Source organism: Schistocerca nitens, chromosome 3, assembly GCF_023898315.1.
Source record: "Schistocerca nitens isolate TAMUIC-IGC-003100 chromosome 3, iqSchNite1.1, whole genome shotgun sequence".
In the NCBI taxonomy this organism is placed as follows: Eukaryota; Metazoa; Arthropoda; class Insecta; order Orthoptera; family Acrididae; genus Schistocerca; species Schistocerca nitens.
In genome coordinates, this window is record NC_064616.1 from 904,842,486 (window position 1) to 904,863,068 (window position 20,583).

General features: G+C 43.6%; 1 protein-coding gene across 1 annotated transcript in view; it reads left to right on the forward strand.

Moving 5' to 3' along the window:
• LOC126249472 (uncharacterized) overlaps positions 1-20,583 on the forward strand; it is a gene marked incomplete at its 5' end in the record, with an annotated part of 507,806 nt that overhangs the window by 60,654 nt on the left and 426,569 nt on the right. The window contains one exon of the mRNA XM_049951127.1: positions 11,179-11,397. Within this exon, the coding sequence (XP_049807084.1) occupies positions 11,179-11,397 (219 nt within the window). The remainder of the gene's footprint in view (positions 1-11,178; positions 11,398-20,583) is intronic.

Genomic DNA, 20,583 nt, shown 5'->3' on the forward strand with positions numbered 1-20,583 from the left:
ACCCGTTCCCACACTGTAGACGAGGCAGGCAGAGAATGTTTCTCGGCGACTGGCAACTGGGAGGGGGGGGGGGGGGTAGCTGCCCTTTCGGAACACAGGGGTGGAGTCGCCCAGCATTGAGAATGAGAATCCGTATCTGTGCATGGGGCAAGTTATCCTGTGCGAGCTCTAGCAAGATGACCAGTCCTGCTACAGTACAGGACTTTAAATTATGACGACCGTTTCTGTAAATTCAATCCAAAACTATAAAAAAAATGGTTCGAATGTCTCTGAGCACTATGGGACTTAACAGCTGAGGTCATCAGTCCCCTAACTTAGAACTACTTAAACCTAACTAACCTAAGGACATCACACATATCCATGCCCGAGGCAGGATTCGAACCTGCGACCGTAGCGGTCGCGTGGTTCCAGACTGAAGCGCCTAGAAACGCTCGGCCACACCGGCCGGCCAGGAACTATCATCTGAAGAAGTAAAATTTTCAGGTGACAGGCTTGTCCAACTATTTTATTTTTGTGCTCCATTTTCCGACAACTGGACGAGTCGACTCTGTCAGGTACTGCTAGCGATGATCTAGGAGTTCCAAGACGAGGTACTGGCAGAAGTAAAGCTGTGAGGACGGGGTGTGAGTCGTGCTTGGGTAGCTAATTTGGTAGAGCACTTGCCCGCGAAAGGCAAAGGTCCCGAGTTCGAGTCTCGGTCCGGCACACAGTTTTAATCTGCCAGGAAGCTTCGATCTAGGAGTTGTTTCTTGTCTCTCCTGTGACCAGGTTACAACTACATGAAATGTATTCGCAGTTGCGAATATGGACAACCATCTGCTGTATGACGGAATGACGATTGTGAAAATGTTGGCCGGACGGGGCTCTAACATGGATTTCCCGCTTATCGCTAGCGGTCACCTTACCATTAATCTATCCGAGCAGACACCGGGCATTTGACTTTCAGTTAAAATGTCTCACCTGTACGAAAATATACATAATGGATGCAAGAATAGAGGCTGAATACACGTGGTTGAACACATGGGAATGTTAGAACGAAAACAAACTGGTGCTTTTCATTTATTATAATGTTGTTCTACCAAGAACCGACTGAAGATTCAGTTAACATTGTAGATATATAGTAAATAATATTATAAGGACAGCTGCAGGCGTTTCATTTTACTATATATAGGAAAGACGCTGACCGCCCAGGAAACATGGGTGGCCTACGTCACACCAGAATCAAAGTAACAGTCCATGGAATGGCGGCATTGAGATTCACCCAGGAAAGTGAAGTTCAAGCAAACAATTTCTACCCGTAAAATCATGTGCACAGTTCATTGGGACAGAAAAGGAATATTGCTTGTGGAATTTCTGCCTCGTAATGAGACAATCAATGCAGCAGCTTACTGTAAGACATTGCACAATCTGCGCCGCTCAATTCAGAACAAAAGACGTGGCAAGTTGAGCAAGGGCATCGTTTTGCTGCAAGACAAGCCCGTCCGCATGTGGTGAATCAGACCAAAGATCTCATCACATCTTTTCGATGGGAGACTCTAGATCATCCTCCGTACAGCCCCGATCTTGCGCCCAGTGACTACCATCTGTTCCTGCACTTGAAGAAACACCTGGGCGGTCGGCGTCTTCATGACGAAGTCAAAACAGTGGTGATGTAGTGGTTAACAAGTCAGGTGGCAGACTTCTATGAGGAGGGTATTTAAAAACTGGTACAACGTTATGACAGGTGCCTCAATATTGACGGAAATTATATAGAAAAGTAGATTAAGGCACAGGCTTTCATGTAAAATTAAAATTATTGAGATATCTTAGGACATCTCTTTTTAATTTCAAAACGGTACTTACTTAAAAAGCACGCTTCGTACTTAGCATGGATGTCTACAATACTCCTGCCTTTCCATTCCTACGAAATGTGAGAAATTTAGCGCCATATTAACACTATTCCTGTTCGAAGAATCCTATGTATTGCCTCCCTTTCTAGATACTGTGTGTGCTACGTCCTCCAATAGAGGAAGACCGTTAAAGCTTGGTACCAACCTAGGAAATGGTTTATACGTATTTGAACGTCATAACACGGGAAGTTTTGCAGCGTTCCGTTCTATTTTCAAGCTTTGAGCCGCGTTTATGTTTGTCACACTGGCTAAAAGCTTGCTGCCCCCCCCCCCCCCCCCCCCAATAGCAGCTCGGTTTGAGAACAAAGAACTTTGCATTCCTATCATTTGCTTCCTGGCTGTCGTGACGTGCTGACTGTGCATTTTGAAGACGTAAGTGTCGCTTTCGCTAGCAGCACTGTCTGTTAGTTTCTTATTCGAGGGTCCGTGCTCTGAACAGCTCCCGTTTATCGAATTCTCTGTGCATTGTGTACGCAAAGTTCACTGGGTTATGTCTCTTGTGTATTTGAAATTGCGAGTTACACAGACGAGGAACTCTGATTTTGTTGGTCTTTCAGTCTTCCTGCCTATGTATTTCAAAGTGCCACATTATCAGCTCTAGTGTCCCATGTAACTTCTCTGTGATTTTGTTTTCCAAGAGTCACTTTGCTATAAGATTCGATGGTGGTTTCAAATTTGAATAAATATTATTGTTTAATCGACTAAAATTTATATTCCCACTTCCTACAATTTCTTCAATGATTAGGCGACCCTTGTTTAACAAATATAATCAGAAATACACTGAGGTGTTGGTTTCAATGTGATGGTGTTTTCCGTTGTATGCAGTTGTCGAATTTTGTATAAAATATGGCGTAACATGCAAAGCTGTTTGTTGTGGTGTCGAGTCGGTAGTGCTCGCAGGTTTTTTATTTCGGAGCTCAAACCGTTATTAATGCAGATTAGTTTCAAAATCCTGTCGCACTTATTAACCAAATACACGCATGTTCAGAAAAAAACGGAATACGGTGAACGACTAGAGATAGTACGTTAATATTCACAGAACATGTACATTAGTATGTTTGCAGAAATGATTAGCATTTGAAACATGTCGGCCCGCGAGCTCAAGGTCACCATCGACATCGCGACGCAACACCGCCTACCGTTAAAATTTGCCTACCGCTCTCGTTGTAGCTATAAACTGAAAATAATGGATCAGTGTGACTGGTGCAGACGTGCAGGGTGCTTCGCAAACGCGTGCGTGAACCGTACCATCAAATCAGTGAGTTTGAAAGAGGGCGCATTATTGGCATGATAGAATACGTGCAGCCGTCTGGGAAATTGCCGCTAATGTGGGACGAAGTGTTCCGGCAGTGCAACGGGTGTGTGCCGAATGGTTCATGGTTCACGTAAGGCCGCAGAATACGACGAGATGGGTCAGGTCGCACCACCCTGCCCCCCCCCCCCCCCCTCACAAGAAGATCGAAACCTCACCCGAATGCCAATGCAAGACAGATCTGCGTCCCTCCTCCGTTCTGGCGCAACAGTGGGACAGTGTAAGACATCGTACAGTATCAGGGGTGCAATTTTGTCGCAGTTTATTATGGCATAGGTTACGTGTCCGTGGTCCATTTCTCTGTCTACCTTTGACGAATGCGCAGAAACATGCTAGACGGCAGTGGTGTATGGAATGACGTCACTGGGTATAGGAATGGAATCAGATAGTGTTTTCGGGCGAATCCAGCCTCTGTTTGTTCGAAAAGATGGCCGCATTTTGGTTCACCACAGACAGAGGGAGCGGCACCACAGTGCCCGCATTTGCACAAGATATACATCGCCAACACAAGACCTTATGGTGTGCGGTGCTATTGGGTACGACTACAAATCACAGTTGGTGCGTGTCCAGGGTGCTGTGACCGGTGGGACCTGCGTAAATGACATCCTGTGACCCCCAGCCATAACCTTTCTGCACAACATCCCAGACGGCACTTTTTTGCAAGACAACACTCGACCACATGTTGCTGCACGGACACGTGACTTCTATGTGTCACAGGATGTCAGCCTTTTGCCCTGGCCCGCCAGATCACCAGACTTGTCACCAACAAGGGGGGGGGGGGGTATAGTGAGACCACGGGTGTGGCGCTGTGATCCAATGCTAACCACCATAGATGAACTTTGGAACCAGGCGAATGGAGTATGGCTGGATATAGCACTGGACGCCTTTCGCGCCTTATGCGCTTCGATGCCCTCACGCATGGAACAAGTTGTCAGGGCCCATGGCGGACCCTGTGCCTAGCAGGCAACAGGACACATGCTGAAACGAGATGTCTGAACCGATGTACATGTCCTGTGAATAAGAATGTCCTATCTCTAGTCTTTCAAAATGTTCTGTATTTTCTGAATTCGAGTGCATATTTTCCTACTTTTTTAACAATCCTTTTAGTAGCCTTGGTTTTGATGCTATCAAAATATTATGATCACTGTTTCCCTATTCGACGTTAACTAATTTGAAAAGCTGGGGTCTGCTAGTTACTAGGAGATCTACGACATTGTCCTCACGCGTCATTTCTTTAGCTATATGCTCTAAGTAATTTTTAGAGGAGACATTCAGAACAATCTCACACGAAGCAATTTCTCAAACACCAATTTTTATTCTGTGACTCTCCCACTGTGTAGCTGGCAACTGAAGTCTGTCCCTGTTACAGTAGCGTGATCGGGCAGCTTACTCCGGAAAGCTTCACCCACGCTGTCTCTGAAGGGCTCTGCCACTAGAGCTCTTAACGCATTTCTATAAACGCACCGCCGGCCGTTGTGGACGAGCGGTTCTAGGCGCTTCAGTCCGGAACCGCATTGCTACTACGGTCACAGGTTCGAATCCTGCCTCGGGCGTGGATGTGTGTGATGTCGTTAGGTTTAAGTAGTTCTAAGTCTAGGGGACTGATGCCCTCAGGCGTTAAGTCCTATAGTTCTTAGAGCCATTTTTATAAACGCACCCGTTACCATGTTTTACCAACCTTTGATGCTTACCTTTATCCACAGTATTTCACATTCAGTGTATGTAATAAGCTCACTGCATACTACTGAGTTCTTTAAGAGAGTAAATATGCTACCACCGCTGTCGCCTAACCTATCCTTGTGATATACATTCAAATCTAAATTTAGGATATCACTGCTGTTGATTTACGGATTCATCTAACTTTCTCTCCCTAATACTACTTGGTTATTCTTACCGTTAATAAGTGAGGCCAGTCTTAGGACCTGGGCACTGATGCTCTTGCAGTTTGGTAGTAATACATTGGCATGTTCTTTTCTTATCTGTAAGACCGACAGCTCTTCTCTGAGGGTGAACTGGCTTCGATTCCCTGCTTAAGGAACAGTTCCTTCAACATGAAGAGAAAGAAACTGATTAAAACGGAGATTCTAGTATTTGTCTGTCTCGCGCAAGGCATTCAGTCACATCTACCAAATATCTGAGAGTATCGGTAAGAAGCGATTTAATGTGGAACGGCTACAACAGACTAAGCTAAGGAAGGGGAGATGCCAGACGGATTCATTGGAAGAGTCCTTAGGAAGGGCAGTCTACCAACGAATTAGGTAGCTTACAAAATCTTCGTTCAGCCGATACTTGAGTATTGCTCCCAATAAGGGACCCTTACCACGTGGGATTGATAATGTAAATACAGAAGATCTAAGGAACAGCAATGAGTTTCCTCACTAGTCCGTTTAGTGAGCGCAAAACAGTCATGGAAATACTCATCAACGCTTGTGAGATACTCTGTAAAGGGAGGCGTTGGACACCAAGCTGTGAGTCACTGGTATCATACCGAATGGGTATGCTGTTGCTTCCTCTTGCATTTATTAGAGAGTCCAGCTCAGTCAGAGAGTTACCGGCAGTCGTCCTTTCCGCACATTATTCGCGGCTGGAGCAGGAGAAACGACACCGATACAACAAGTACCCTCCATCACACACACCCAGGTAGTTTGCGGAGCGTAAATATAGAAGTAAACTAAGTTCAGTTTGCTACAGAATATTCTTCAGTTGCTTGTAACAGTTGAGAAAGACGGTTAAATCAGTCGTTGAAATAATCAACGTACATTGATGAGCTAAAAAGTAACGACCACCAGTGTAGTAACGTGTTGGTCCATTTTTGTAACGCAATACAGCAACAGTTCAGTGTGGCGTGAATTCTAAAAGTCTTTAGTAGGTATGTAGCACCAGGTCTCTGCGCACTGGTTAGAAATCCTGCAAATTAAGGGCTGTTTTCTGAGTGTGGAGCCGGCTCCCGATAGCGTCCTAAATGTGTTCCAATAGGTTCAGATCAAGCAAATTTGGTGGTCAAGATACCAAAGTGAATTCAATACCAGTGTTCAAACCACTGTAGCACTGTTACAGCCTTGTAAGACGAATGTATATCCTGCTGGAAGTTGTCATTGCCGTCGAGGATGCAGGGATCCGTAGTAATGTTCGCGTAGTCCTCAGCTGTCATAGTGGCTTTGATTACTACCACAGGCCACACGAAAATCAAGATGAATGTGTCCCCGTAACGTAATACTGCCACACCAGCCTGTGTCTCTGCTGCTCCTCAGTGCAACCTAATATTAACTAGTAACCCCGCATCCCCACTCCCCCCCCCCCACCCGAATCTGATGTCCTCCCCTCCTCCCACTCCGACCACATTATCACCAAGCATCTAACTAAACTGTAGAATGAAAGACTTTTCTTGGAACACTTTTATTTTTAAAATGTTGAAAGATGAATGATATTTAATTTGTGCATGTGTGTGTATGTGTGAGGATGAATGATCAAGGAATTCGTGGGGCATCGTGAGTACTACCCACAACTCCTCCTCAGAAAAAAGAATGCTAATTATCCACAGTGAGGATACTCACTTGTCACGAAACGTGTTTCCCTTGCAATTACTCCACTCCGTTGCGGCACCTGCTTGACCTTCAACTGTTCGTAAATCACTTCTTTGCTGCACTCTTTACTTCCGAACTGGCACAAATTGAACAATAATAAAACTGTGTACAGCACTATAGTAGCCATTATGTAGTTACTGCCGTGTAGTGCTGCCAATTAATTTATTTATCTGTTTCGAAGCAAAAAATGAAGTAATTTCTGGACTACTGCAGATAGTATCTACAACTTGGAGAAGACATTTTCTTGAGACGTTTAGCATTTGTTACTTATATGTCTCACTTTTATCACCAGTGGTGTACGGGACAAATCACAACATATGTGTGTAGTGGGTGGACTATGCAAGGAACCTGTAACTTCCACCTCGTTGATGCTACTAATTGCGAAAGGTAATTATTGATAACTTGTATAATCAACATTAAAGTCTTACAAAGTTGTGATATTACACTCCTGGAAATGGAAAAAAGAACACATTGACACCTGTGTGTCAGACCCACCATACTTGCTCCGGACACTGCGAGAGGGCTGTACAAGCAATGATCACACGCACGGCACAGCGGACACACCAGGAACCGCGGTGTTGGCCGTCGAATGGCGCTAGCTGCGCAGCATTTGTGCACCGCCGCCGTCAGTGTCAGCCAGTTTGCCGTGGCATACGGAGCTCCATCGCAGTCTTTAACACTGGTAGCATGCCGCGACTGCGTGGACGTGAACCGTATGTGCAGTTGACGGACTTTGAGCGAGGGCGTATAGTGGGCATGCGGGAGGCCGGGTGGACGTACCGCCGAATTGCTCAACACGTGGGGCGTGAGGTCTCCACAGTACATCGATGTTGTCGCCAGTGGTCGGCGGAAGGTGCACGTGCCCGTCGACCTGGGACCGGACCGCAGCGACGTTCGGATGCACGCCAAGACCGTAGGATCCTACGCAGTGCCGTAGGGGACCGCACCGCCACTTCGCAGCAAATTAGGGACACTGTTGCTCCTGGGGTATCGGCGAGGACCATTCGCAACCGTCTCCATGAAGCTGGGCTACGGTCCCGCACACCGTTAGGCCGTCTTCCGCTCACGCCCCAACATCGTGCAGCCCGCCTCCAGTGGTGGCGCGACAGGCGTGAATGGAGGGACGAATGGAGACGTGTCGTCTTCAGCGATGAGAGTCGCTTCTGCCTTGGTGCCAATGATGGTCGTATGCGTGTTTGGCGCCGTGCAGGTGAGCGCCACAATTAGGACTGCATACGACCGAGGAACACAGGGCCAACACCCGGCATCATGGTGTGGGGAGCGATCTCCTACACTGGCCGTACACCACTGGTGGTCGTCGAGGGGACACTGAATAGTGCACGGTACATCCAAACCGTCATCGAACCCATCGTTCTACCATTCCTAGACCGGCAAGGGAACTTGCTGTTCCAACAGGACAATGCACGTCCGCATGTATCCCGTGCCACCCAACGTGCTCTAGAAGGTGTAAGTCAACTACCCTGGCCAGCAAGATCTCCGGATCTGTCCCCCATTGAGCATGTTTGGGACTTGATGAAGCGTCGTCTCACGCGGTCTGCACGTCCAGCACGAACGCTGGTCCAACTGAGGCGCCAGGTGGAAATCGCATGGCAAGCCGTTCCACAGGACTACATCCAGCATCTCTACGATTGTCTCCATGGGAGAATAGCAGCGTGCATTGCTGCGAAAGGTGGATATACACTGTACTAGTGCCGATATTGTGCATGCTTGTTGCCTGTGTCTATGTGCCTGTGGTTCTGTCAGTGTGATCATGTGATGTATCTGACCCCAGGAATGTGTCAATAAAGTTTCCCCTTCCTGGGACAATGAATTCACGGTGTTCTTATTTCAATTTCCAGGAGTGTAGTAATGATCTATTGAAAATAATTTAGTTTCGTGACAGAAACGTAATCGAATCGATTAGCTTTTACCCCTCAGAAAATTTCATTTTACCCACCAGGGAATAATTACCTTCAGACTGGGAACGATTGTCCTAGACCAAATGAAATCGTAATTGACTACGTCGTTGTGTCAACAATGGAACACGAAATGGTCGCCAGCTGCAGAGCCCCGTGTTCAACAATGTGCGTTGAACAGTGTTCCGCAACATTTGTGCTTGCACTAGAGTTGTAATCTGTCGTCAGACGTGCCACAGATGGCTGCCTATCCTTCTTTACAGAACGGGCAGCCCTCCGACCTGTACGTTCTGTGATGAGGCGTAGACAGCCAACGCCTTGTCGGCTTCTCGTAATTTCTCTGTCCTTTTGTCACTTTCAATAGATGCCCACGACAGTAGCACTGGAACAGCCGACCAGCAACACCGTTTTTGACATGCTCTTTCCCAGGCGCCGGGGTACAACAATCTACGCCTTCTCACAGTGGCTTATGCCAGTGGATTTCCCCTTTTGCGGGCCATTTTATTGGCAGATTGTTCCTCATCCGTCTCTGCTCGGTTTGTATACTCTCCTTACCGCGTGGCGTGCGCGCAACGGTATCAGGCGGCATTTAGTTTTGCTGTGGGTAGAGGTCATTACGTTTTGCCTCATCAGCATACATAGTCCACGGAAGCATGTTTTTCAGCAATAACGCCCAGAAGTTAGTCTCTATAAAAGCTCTGTAATACACAATTAATTTGAATCTTCTTTAGCAGAGCATGTTCCCTTGTGTAAACGAAAGTGTGCATCCCTTATTACACTCTGCGAGGTGGTGTTACATTACCGATGTATTAACACGTTTATTAATTAACGGCATAAATTATTACATTTGAATGTATCGTGCATCGATGAATTTCACTGACGAATTCTTCTCGGCAAATCAGCCGAGTAAATAGGTCGTTTTGAAAAGTTTCAGGAACATTGATGAATTTGTCACTGCTGAAATTATTGTTCAGAAAAGTGTGCAAAATTTGTCTCAATACTTTACTGTCATATAAATTGAGATCTTATTTTCCGATCATCCCAGCACCATAATGTCGCCTGGAGATGACATGTGGCACGTTGTTTTTCTATCTCTCTTCAGTCCGATGACTTGTTTGACACATTTCACATGCTAGTTTTTCCTGTGCTAGCCTCTTCATCCCTGCGTATCTACTGCAACCCATCTCCACTTGAACCTACTTACTGTAGTTAAGTCTTGATCTCCATCTACAATTTTTGCCTCCCACTCCCCCCGCCACCCCATTAACAAATTGACTATTAATTGATGCCCCAAGATCCGTTCCAAAAACCGATGAACTCTTTTCGTGAAGTTTTGCCATAAATTCCACTTCAATGCATTTCGATCCAGCTCTCCTCTATTAGTTATTCGAACTATCCATGTAGTCGTCGGCGTTGTTCTGTAGCACCATATTTCAAAAACTTCTATTCCTTGTTTCCTGAATTGTTTATCGACGGAGTATTATTTCTGTACTGGTATACATTCCACACGGCATTTACATTTTTTACTTCTTTTGAAGTCGCTATTCATTCCGTTCATATGATGTTTCAAGCCCCTTATAATCTCTGACAGAGTTCCAATGTCATCAGCAAACATTAAAATTTTTATTTCTTCATTCTCAACTTAAATTCCCTTTCCAAATTTTTCCTTAGTTTGCTTCAGTACTTGTTGTATGTACAAACTGAGTAAAACGCTGGAGAGGTTGCAACCCTGTCTCACTACCTTCTTATCTACTGCCTTCCTTCCACGTCCTTTGCCTCTTACAACTTTCTGTTGAAGTTATAAAAAGTTTTCGATCTCTGTGTTTTATCACTGCTGCCTGTAGAACATGAACAAATTTTTTTTCACTCAGAAATGCCAAAACATCTCTCAGAGTCAAAAAATGCTATAAAAGTAGGTTTACCGTTCATCGGTATATCTTCTGAGGTTTCTGCATGCCAGCAAAACACAAATTTATCTTCCTCGAGATTGGCTTACGTAATTTTCTCTATTCTTCTGTCCATAATTCGTGGTAGTATTTCGAATTAATGACTTGTTAAACTGATGGTTCCGCAATATTCGTCCGCCTCCGTAGCTGAGCGGTGAGCGTGGCTGACTGCCATGTGGGGCAGTCCCACACTGCACCCTAGGACGCTGTTGGCAGAGGGTGACACGGTGGTCGGTCGGTCAGTCCCGACTGCCCCATCTAAGGCTAGAACGTGAAACTTTACCTGTACCTTCCGTAATTTGCAGACCTTTCAGCAGCCGATTTCTCTGGAACTGGAATTATTACATTCGCGTTGAAATAGTGGGTTTTTCGCTTATCTCATTGATCTTGCTCACCTGATGGTACTTTTTTGTCACGGTGTTTTCTCCCAAGGATTAGTAATTATGAAGACATGTCTATTCCGGGTGCCTTGTTTGGATTTGTTATTTCACTGGTCTTGCAATATGACAGAGTAACGTCGTGTGGTTGCAGGATCGCTCGCTCGACGTGCGGTGGCCGCGGCCCGAGCTGGCTCTGGAGCCGTCGCACATCCAGACGTTCCCCTCGCAGCCCGTGTCGGCCGCCCTGCAGTTTTCGCGCACAGCGTGCGCACCCGCCACCGGCTTCGACTTCCCTGACCTCTGGCTGCAGCTGCTCTTCTGTGGACACACCAAGCAGAACTGCCACGTGGCCAACGTAACGCGCACACAGGTAAGCTGGGCGTCACATTTTACTTTACCGTCAGCTAGGTCAGATTCATAGAAACGAGACTGCGCGCGTCAAAAGCGTGCAATGGGTTTATGCGTTTTTATATTCACCCGTGCCTCAGTGCGTTGGTTACCAAATATCACTGCGTTATTTTATCTTTGGCTAGAACGACTGGTTATCTCTAGACAAGATAATGTTGTGTGTGAAGCAGTTGTTGCGGAGACTGAACTTGGAAATGATCTTTCGTTACCTGGAAACGGAATGTTCGTGTCCGTGTTCGAGCTACCGATTTCATGTAATGTAACATCTCATTCCCTGGAAATGCCTGTGTACTCTTCCTGTCGCCATTGTGTACAACAGCGTCAGCTTTTGGAGAGATAAGACTTATTTCAGCCTGAAACTGATTGGCCGGTCTTTTTGTAATCCTCCTAAATGGGTTGTGGCCGGAGGCAAAATGGCTAGCATACAGGACTAGTAATTTCCCTACGACAGTCGACATTTCCAACACCTTCTTCTTTCAGGGAAGGGTGAGGGCGGGGCAAGTGTGGCAAAAGTGCTACCGCTTAGCCGATGAACTTCCTGAACTGCAGGTGAAACGGTAACAACTTTATTTACACAAGAGGAGGACATTTGCCCTTTTGGCATGGAGGTTGTCTTCATTTTGTGAAGTTATTGAGGTACCTTGATAATGGCTCGAGGTATCTTAACTCTGTCATTGTTCCGGGGCGACCAAACCAACATAGTTGAGGTGCCGCGACGTTGACTAAGGGCGTCTATTTTGTCCAGCAGTTTCCGTGAGTGGTCTGGTAACGTCTGCACTTTAAGGTATCGATGTAGGTCAAGTAAGTGTGCCCATCTCTGGGCCATGAGAATCGATCTTAGGCACCTATTCTGCAACCTCTGTAGTGGTCCAAGGTTGAAGCTGCTCCTCACTCGCCACGTGTAAAGGATGGCAGACAGGACTGTTGCTTTGTATAGTCATAAACTGGTTTGTATATTCACTAGCGTACTTGAGATAAGTGGATGAAGTAGGTGAAGGAAGTCAGAAATCTTCACTCTTTTTTTCCTTGTGTGTGCGCGCTTTAAAGAGAAGATTCCTGTCAGTTGTAACTCCAAGATAGTTATCCACTCGGGGGAGTTGAATATTTTTAATTCCGAGCCAGTCCCGTAGGATGAGTGAACATGACAACCGTGGTTTTTTCGGCATTACATCTGCTGTTTTGTTATCCGATTGTGGTATTATTCGACGACTGCTTATGAGGAGCTCATTGTCATTGAGCCAAGACAACTTTCGGAAGAACCGGTAAATCATTAACATAACACGATAAACATCATCAGTAACAGTACAGATCCTTGAGGTATGCCTTCAAGTTGTAGGGTACCAGTTTCAACATATGTACCAGAAATGTTTTTGAATTCCTGCCAGGAGGCAGCACCTTACAGAAGCACTGTAGTCAGGAGAAGGAAACAGTCAAGAAGAGGGCGTACATTCTACATTCTACATCTACATGATTATCCTGCAATTCACATTTAAGTGCTTGGCAGAGGGTTCATCGAACCACAATCATACTATCTCTCTACCATTCCACTCCCGAACAGCGCGCGGGAAAAACGAACACCTAAACCTTTCTGTTCGAGCTCTGATTTCTCTTATTTTATTTTGATGATCATTCCTACCTATGTAGGTTGGGCTCACCAAAATATTTTCGCATTCGGAAAAGGACTGAAATTTCGCAAATAGATCTCTCCGCGACGGAAAACGTCTTTGCTTTAATGACTTCCATCCCAACTCGCGTATCATATCTGCCACACTCTCTCCCCTATTACGTGATAATACAAAACGAGCTGCCCTTTTTTGCACCCTTTCGATGTTCTCCGTCAATCCCACCTGGTAAGGATCCCACACCGCGCAGCAATATTCTAACAGAGGACGAACGAGTGTAGTGTAAGCTGTCTCTTTAGTGGACTTGTTGCATCTTCTAAGTGTCCTGTCGATGAAACGCAACCTTTGGCTCGCTTCCCCACAATATTATCTATGTGGCCTTTCCAACTGAAGTTGTTCGTATTTTTAACACCCAGGTACTTAGTTGAATTGACAGCCTTGAGAATTGTACTATTTATCGAGTAATCGAATTCCAACGGATTTCTTTTGGAACTCATGTGGATCACCTCACACTTTTCGTTATTTAGCGTCAACTGCCACCTGCCACACCATACAGCAATCTTTTCTAAATCGCTTTGCAACTGATACTGGTCTTCGGATGACCTTACTAGACGGTAAGTTACAGCATCATCTGCGAACAACCTAAGAGAACTGCTCAGATTGTCACCCAGGTCATTTATATAGATCAAGAACAGCAGAGGTCCCAAGACGCTTCCATGGGGAACACCTGATATCACTTCAGTTTTACTCGATGATTTGCCGTCTATTGCTACGAACTGCGACCTTCCTGACAGGAAATCACGAATCCAGTCGCACAACTGAGACGATACCCCATAGGCCCGCAGCTTGATTAGAAGTCGCTCGTGAGGAACGGTGCCAAAAGCTTTCCGGAAATTTAGAAATACGGAATCAACTTGAGCTCCCCTGCCGATAGCGGCCATTACTTCGTGAGAATAAAGAGTTAGCTGCGTTGCACAAAACATTCTGTTTCTGATTCTGATGGAACGGCTAGAGGTTAAACGATTTCGTAGAGCGGCCTGGGGCTCGCGAAACTGAGGAGTCAGCCGGCAGCTCTCGTGGGGCTGAGCTGGCAAGTGGTGGACCCACTAGGACGAATTATGTTTCTTAGTGTTATCATTTCAGAGGTCAGAGGTAGTGATCCTTTGTGTTTAACGAGGTTACTTTTACGACACGAAACAATCGAAAGTGCGTTCACTTGCACAGGTTCAAATTTCTACTTAGACACTGTCCTATTTTTCATCAAATGGTTCAAATGGCTCTGAGCACTATGGGACTTAACATCTATGGTCATCAGTCCCCTAGAACTTAGAACGACTTAAACCTAACTAACCTAAGGACAGCACACAACACCCAGCCATCACGAGGCAGAGAAAATCCCTGACCCAGCCGGGAATCGAACCCGGGACTATTTTTCTTGATGAGTGTTGGGGGTTAGTGACAGTGTACTTGTTCGATAGAAAGTCGCTCATTAGCACAGTGTGGAACCATAGGTAGTAGGAGGTGGTGTTGGATGAAAGAGACAGAACTGGCTAGGGATGACTGAAATGGAAGTATCCTTGTCCGAGTGGCGTGCCAAGGCTATGTCTGATATGTACGCGCTGAAACAGCAACTATTTGTTCATTCTTCGTGAACTGAACTCAGTACTGTGGATGAAGGTCCACAGCCTCGTGGTCGAAATATGAATCCCTGGTAATCTCTGAAAGCTCCGAAGCATGGAGGCGAGGAATGTTTTGAGCAGAAAACAAAACATTTCTCCAGTGGTCCCTAAAACTGAACAACGCATTCCATGTATAGTTGGCAGCCGAGAAATTAGGCTATATTTTAAAATTGTTGAATTATTGCCAACACTTCGTGGCAAAAATGTGTGCAATACACTGCAGCTGCCCTCCTCTCTTTAAGAAGACACGACATAAATGTATAGATTAGTAAGACATTGCCAGTTGAAGTAATGGAAATAAATGACCGTTCATGTGAAATAATTAAAGTAGCTCATCCCTGGAGTCCAAGCTTTAACTGTTCAATCAAAAGTAATAATTGAAAACTGCCAGAAGAACTACTCATCTCACTAAACTGCGTCCCACTTTATGTTTGGTCCCATTGAGTGCACCATCGATGGCACGTTTATTTAATTCAACAGTTATGTTGCAGGTACTTGCAGGTAGCTACTACGAAACAGATCCTCTATTATGGCCATTAGGCGTAGGGACGGCAGGTTTCGCGATAGACCAGCACACAAGGCGCTTCCGCTGCTTTCGACACTGTGTGGCCCGTTTTCCCAACTGTGGGAAGGTCTCTACGGGAATTTCACCACTGTGGGTGCTGTGATTGCATTTCTTGGTGCAGGTTTTGAATTGCATTCTTTTATAACGCCATTTGTTGTCACATTTTCGTTGCTTTCCAGAGAAATTATGTTTTTAACCTCTGCTGCATATGAGAAAGAAAGTACTATCTCGTCTGTTTCAATGCGAATTGCGATAGTGAGTCGATTTATCAATCTTTTTTTGCAACAAATATAACGGATATAAGTGCAGTTAGTTTTAAATGTGGTACCTTAATATAAACACACATCATTGTTATTGGTTGTCTCTTCTCTGCATCGAATAATCTTCTCACAAACACATCACAAACCTTACGACCTGATGTTTTCTGCACGGTCATAAATAAATCACTAAGTGGATTGCACATGTCGTTATAGACTAACCGTCTTGCATCCACGGGTCCACATATGGCTTTCTGCCAAGTGCACACATACTTGGAGATACTAACCAACCTAAAAAAATTGGACTTGTAATAGGTATAATTATTAGTCTGAAAATGACGTAAATACTTATTAATGTTATTCAGTACACCACCCTCAACAACAAATACAAATATCTGAACTTATAATCGTTACACTCTGTATATACAAGGTGAACAAGAACTCTCCGGATAAGCTTCCGGCAGGGGTACTATGGACCAAAACAAAGAAAAATGTCAACATGAGCTCTAAAGTGCACACCTTAAAAACTACAAACACTTATTCATCCTCCCTATTGTACATCACATCTCTTCTAACTAGAAAGTACTCGTAGCTCCTTAGGTATGCATTTTATATTTCATATTTACTGGACATTTTTTTCTTGTTTTGGTCCGCACGACCACCACAACCAAAATTATGGAAAGCAAAGAGCTTGCAGTAAAAGAAATGTATTTCACAGTATCGAATATTAATTATTGCTCATAGCTGCTAAGGTATGCCTTGTAGGGCCCATTTTACTAGATTTTTTTCTTGTTTTGGTCCATACTACCACCTGTGAGAATTTGCCGATGGAGTTCTAGTTTACCCAGTATATTTCAGTTTGGTACTTTTTATGATACTCTGTTCTTTTTCTTTCCGATAAATAGCTGCATTTACTCTTATAATTACCATTTCGATTTACGGTTGAAAAGTGTATACAGGGTGATTCAAAAATAGCTGTACGCACTTCGTGGATGTATGTAGGCACAAAAATAAGTTTTGTCTTAAACCACTTCATTACCGAGCTATGATGCATAATGTCATTTGTGGTGGGCATTACGTCATGGGCCAGTACAGACTTTTTGCGTGTATATCGACTGAGGTTGCTTTGTCAACGGTGCCCCTGGACATTTCAGTGGGGTAGCAAGAAAATATCTCAGTGTTGCTTATGCCGGTAAGTGGACAGGTCGTGCAGAACCAGTTGCTTGGCCCACCAGATCTCCGCATCTCAGCCCCTGAACTTCTACGTTTGGGGCCGTCTCATGGAGCCCGTGTACGTGGTTCCAACTGGGACTGTGAAACGTCCCCTTAGAAAAATTTATACATGACTGTGCTTAAACTGACACACAATATTTTTAGCGCAACGCAATCTGACTTTCAAAAATCCCTACAAAAGAATGGGCCTGACTAACATTAACCTATACCTTTCACAAATCACTTACCTCACCAAATATCTTCGTTACTGGAACTACTGCAATACAGCGAGTGCCACTACTGCCAGCTAAATAAAAGATTCAAACTACTGAAGGCACTAAGTACTAATAGGCATAGTTAGCAAATGAAAGATTTTGATAGAGAACAAATGATATATTTACCTTAATAGTCATAATATATATAGCAGTTCATGACATCCAGTCTTACAAATTTCAAAACCCCGCCATCTCTCTCCCCACATCCACCACTGCTGGCGGCTCACCTCCAACTGCGCAACGCTACGCGCTGTTCGCATCCAGCTGCCCAACACTACAATGGCAGACAACAATGTAAACTAGCCACAGACTGCACACAGCACAGCCAGTGATTTTCATACAGAGCGCTACGTAACGTTGCCAATAAGAAAACATAAACAGCCTACTTACATAGCCCCCATGTTCCCCACAAAAAAATTTTACAAATTGTTTTGGGCAGTGGCCAATAATGATTTGATAAAATTTTTCATAATTACAATAACAAAGATATCAAATGCACACACTTATTGATACAATGTTGGTCAAAAGCTAAAATTTTCTCACAGTCCATAAAGACAGTCCTGATCATTCATCACAATAAAATTGCAGTGTTTTTCTCAAAGTCAGAGCAGTAAAAGAAAATGCACACAGAAGTAGAGGATTTCCATGCAGCCTTGAAGAAGTAGTGTTGTCCTTTTGTCCTTCCAACGGAAAGACAGTGCTGACTCTCGACATGCAGACAGGTAATGGGCCACAACAGAGCAAACCCACCGCAGAGTCAGTCGAAGTTGTGAAGAATATTGGTAGGTAGGTCATCACAGAGTTGACCCACTGTAGTCCTGGTAGAGATTACGGTATTGGTGGGCCACCAGAGGTGCAGACTTACTGCAGTCCTTGTAGAGATGGCCAGCATCCATCTGTTGTGACTGTGCAGGTGCAAAATCACCATTGAAGAGTCTTGCAGATAATATAGCAAGTCCATAACCACCACTTGTGCACTAACAAAGTTTTTGGAATTGTCCTTAGAACCAGCAACGCTGTTATCCAGTCCCTTGCTGAATTAGTAACACACGTGCAAACACTAACAGTCCCTACTTCTCACATATTGTCCATATACTATGACCAACAGAAACGTGTGCAGTGAAATGGAACTTACAAGTTAATAATATGATGAACTGGTGTCAATTACAATTTTATAACATAAGAATACAATTACAAAGGTACAAAACAATACAGATAACATTTGTAGTACAGGCTTTACAAAAGAATCGAAATAACATATACATCAGTGTTACAGGAATTATGACATGAGTACATACATAAAAGATCAGAATAAATTTTGAAACATCAACTTCACACATGAGCATTAAAACAGAACAGAACAAATGATGTCTAAACATCTTTACAAAGAAAATAACATATTATTAATGCAAATTATATTTGAGGATAACAGTATTCATCATCATAGTTCATGTAGCTGAGTATTAGAAAAATTCTACAACATAAGTCTTATCAGATAAACATATAAAGACAGGAAGAACATCAATGCACAAGGGTACACAAACACATAGTGGGATAACACAAGGAAAGGACAGGGTTTGTTTTACTGCAGTATTTTGCAAACAAAACATTCTTTACTTCTCGGAGATCTCCCTTCGTTCTTCATTATTTCCAAAAAGTCCTATCTATACCTGCTTTCTGTACTTTTCTCGTATAGTCTCTCAGTGCATTTCTTCAAATTCATCGCAACTCATTCTCTTATAGGCTACCCCCTCTTAAGCTAACTTTAGCTCAGATGCTAAACTAAGGGACGAGGCAATGCAGCAGCACAAAACAATTAACACAAACAGCAATGACAAAAAAAAAATGGAAAATTGCAAAGCAAGCTACAGTAAATCTAAATTACCAAGCAATGCAACATTACAACTAATATGAGCCAATGTGCAGCAACAAGAAAAATAAATCAGTAGTAAAACTAGCTTAACAGAGTAATACAAAGTGAAATTTAGTAGCACTATGCCTGGCAAACAGCAGCAGCAAATGCAGTAACTTACATCTAAACATGACAAAGCTCAGTCGGAAAAAATATTACACTAAAGATGGCCATGTCTAATACCTATGTCACATCATAATACTAGAGTGATGCATCACGATAAGTTACTGTAGCAGACAAGTTACCAAATTGTTTAAAAAATTATTTATGCAGTTCCTGTGAAGGGAAATGTCTATTTGTGCTCTCTTTTCTAAGAAAGTACATCACAAATGTATTCTTTCCTGGGTCTGTAAACAGAAAATAGTGATATTAGTACATCTATTAAATTTTATAATAACCAATGCTGCAGTGCAGCTAGAAACTAGATATTAAACAAAATGAGCAAATATATATAGCCTATATAGAGCAATGCATGAAACGTCACTCAATAGGCAAATGGCGTCTCCAAAGGCAAAAGAATCTCTCAACTAGAAAGACAATAAATGTAAAATGTTTCTCATCATTTCATTAGGCATTTCAGTAAATATCATAAATTAAGAGCTCCACAGTGTAATCAAATGTTTTCAAGTTTGAGTGTGTCGTATTTGCGATACTTTCTACAAAGAAATGTCAATAGCGAGGATAATGGCCTCCCCCCCTTTTTTTTTACCTGTGCCTCTGAAAAGGCACACACTAATGGCTTTTTCTCCAGGTGTCTGACACAGCTGGCCGCTCAAGACGCATTACGTCAAGGTCACTTGGCTTTCTTACCGAAATATTTACGACACCAGTTTGCACTACTGTGACAGTCTCATATAAAAATTTCACAGTTCGAGAATTTGGGTTGCAAATCTGTAGAAACAAAATCCTATAAATATAACAGTGTCCAAAAAATATTCGTCAGCATTGTGATACATTCACGCATTTAGACACATTTCGTAACTCTTAAAGTACGATTCTTGGTTTCCAACAAACTTTTTCACAAGTTAGAGTCCCTAACCATGACTCATTATTCCTTACCTTATTACACATATACATATTCGTCGACATTTCTTCAATATTTCATCATAATAAATATGTAGCATAATCAAATTCCTCATATATCATCAGCTTATTGATCATAAACATACCGCAACAGCGTAATACACATCGTCATCATAACATCATAAAACCTCAGCCAAATCTCAAAAAAGGCGTAGCTTTCTGCAATAATGTCAAAACCTAAAAAAATTTCTCTGCTCATGTCAAAAGTGTCATCTGCCTCAAACGTACTTTAAAAATCGTGATCCCATACCAAATATATCATTCAAAGCTCTCATAATATCACAATGGGTCCGAAAAAATATGAACAGTTCACAAAGTACAGACAAAATACAATTTCGTAAGTGTGAAGTTACCCAACTGTGTAATTGCGTAAACATGTGCCACTGATGTAGTAAAAAAAATGTTTGTTTCTCTGTTAAATAATCAGGTAGCTGTGTAATTCTGTGTTGGAGAAATATGGTACCGATGTGTAAAGTTGTATAAGCAAATACCATATTAGCTAGGGCTCCTTGTGCTTGCCACACACATGGTACACAAAGTAAG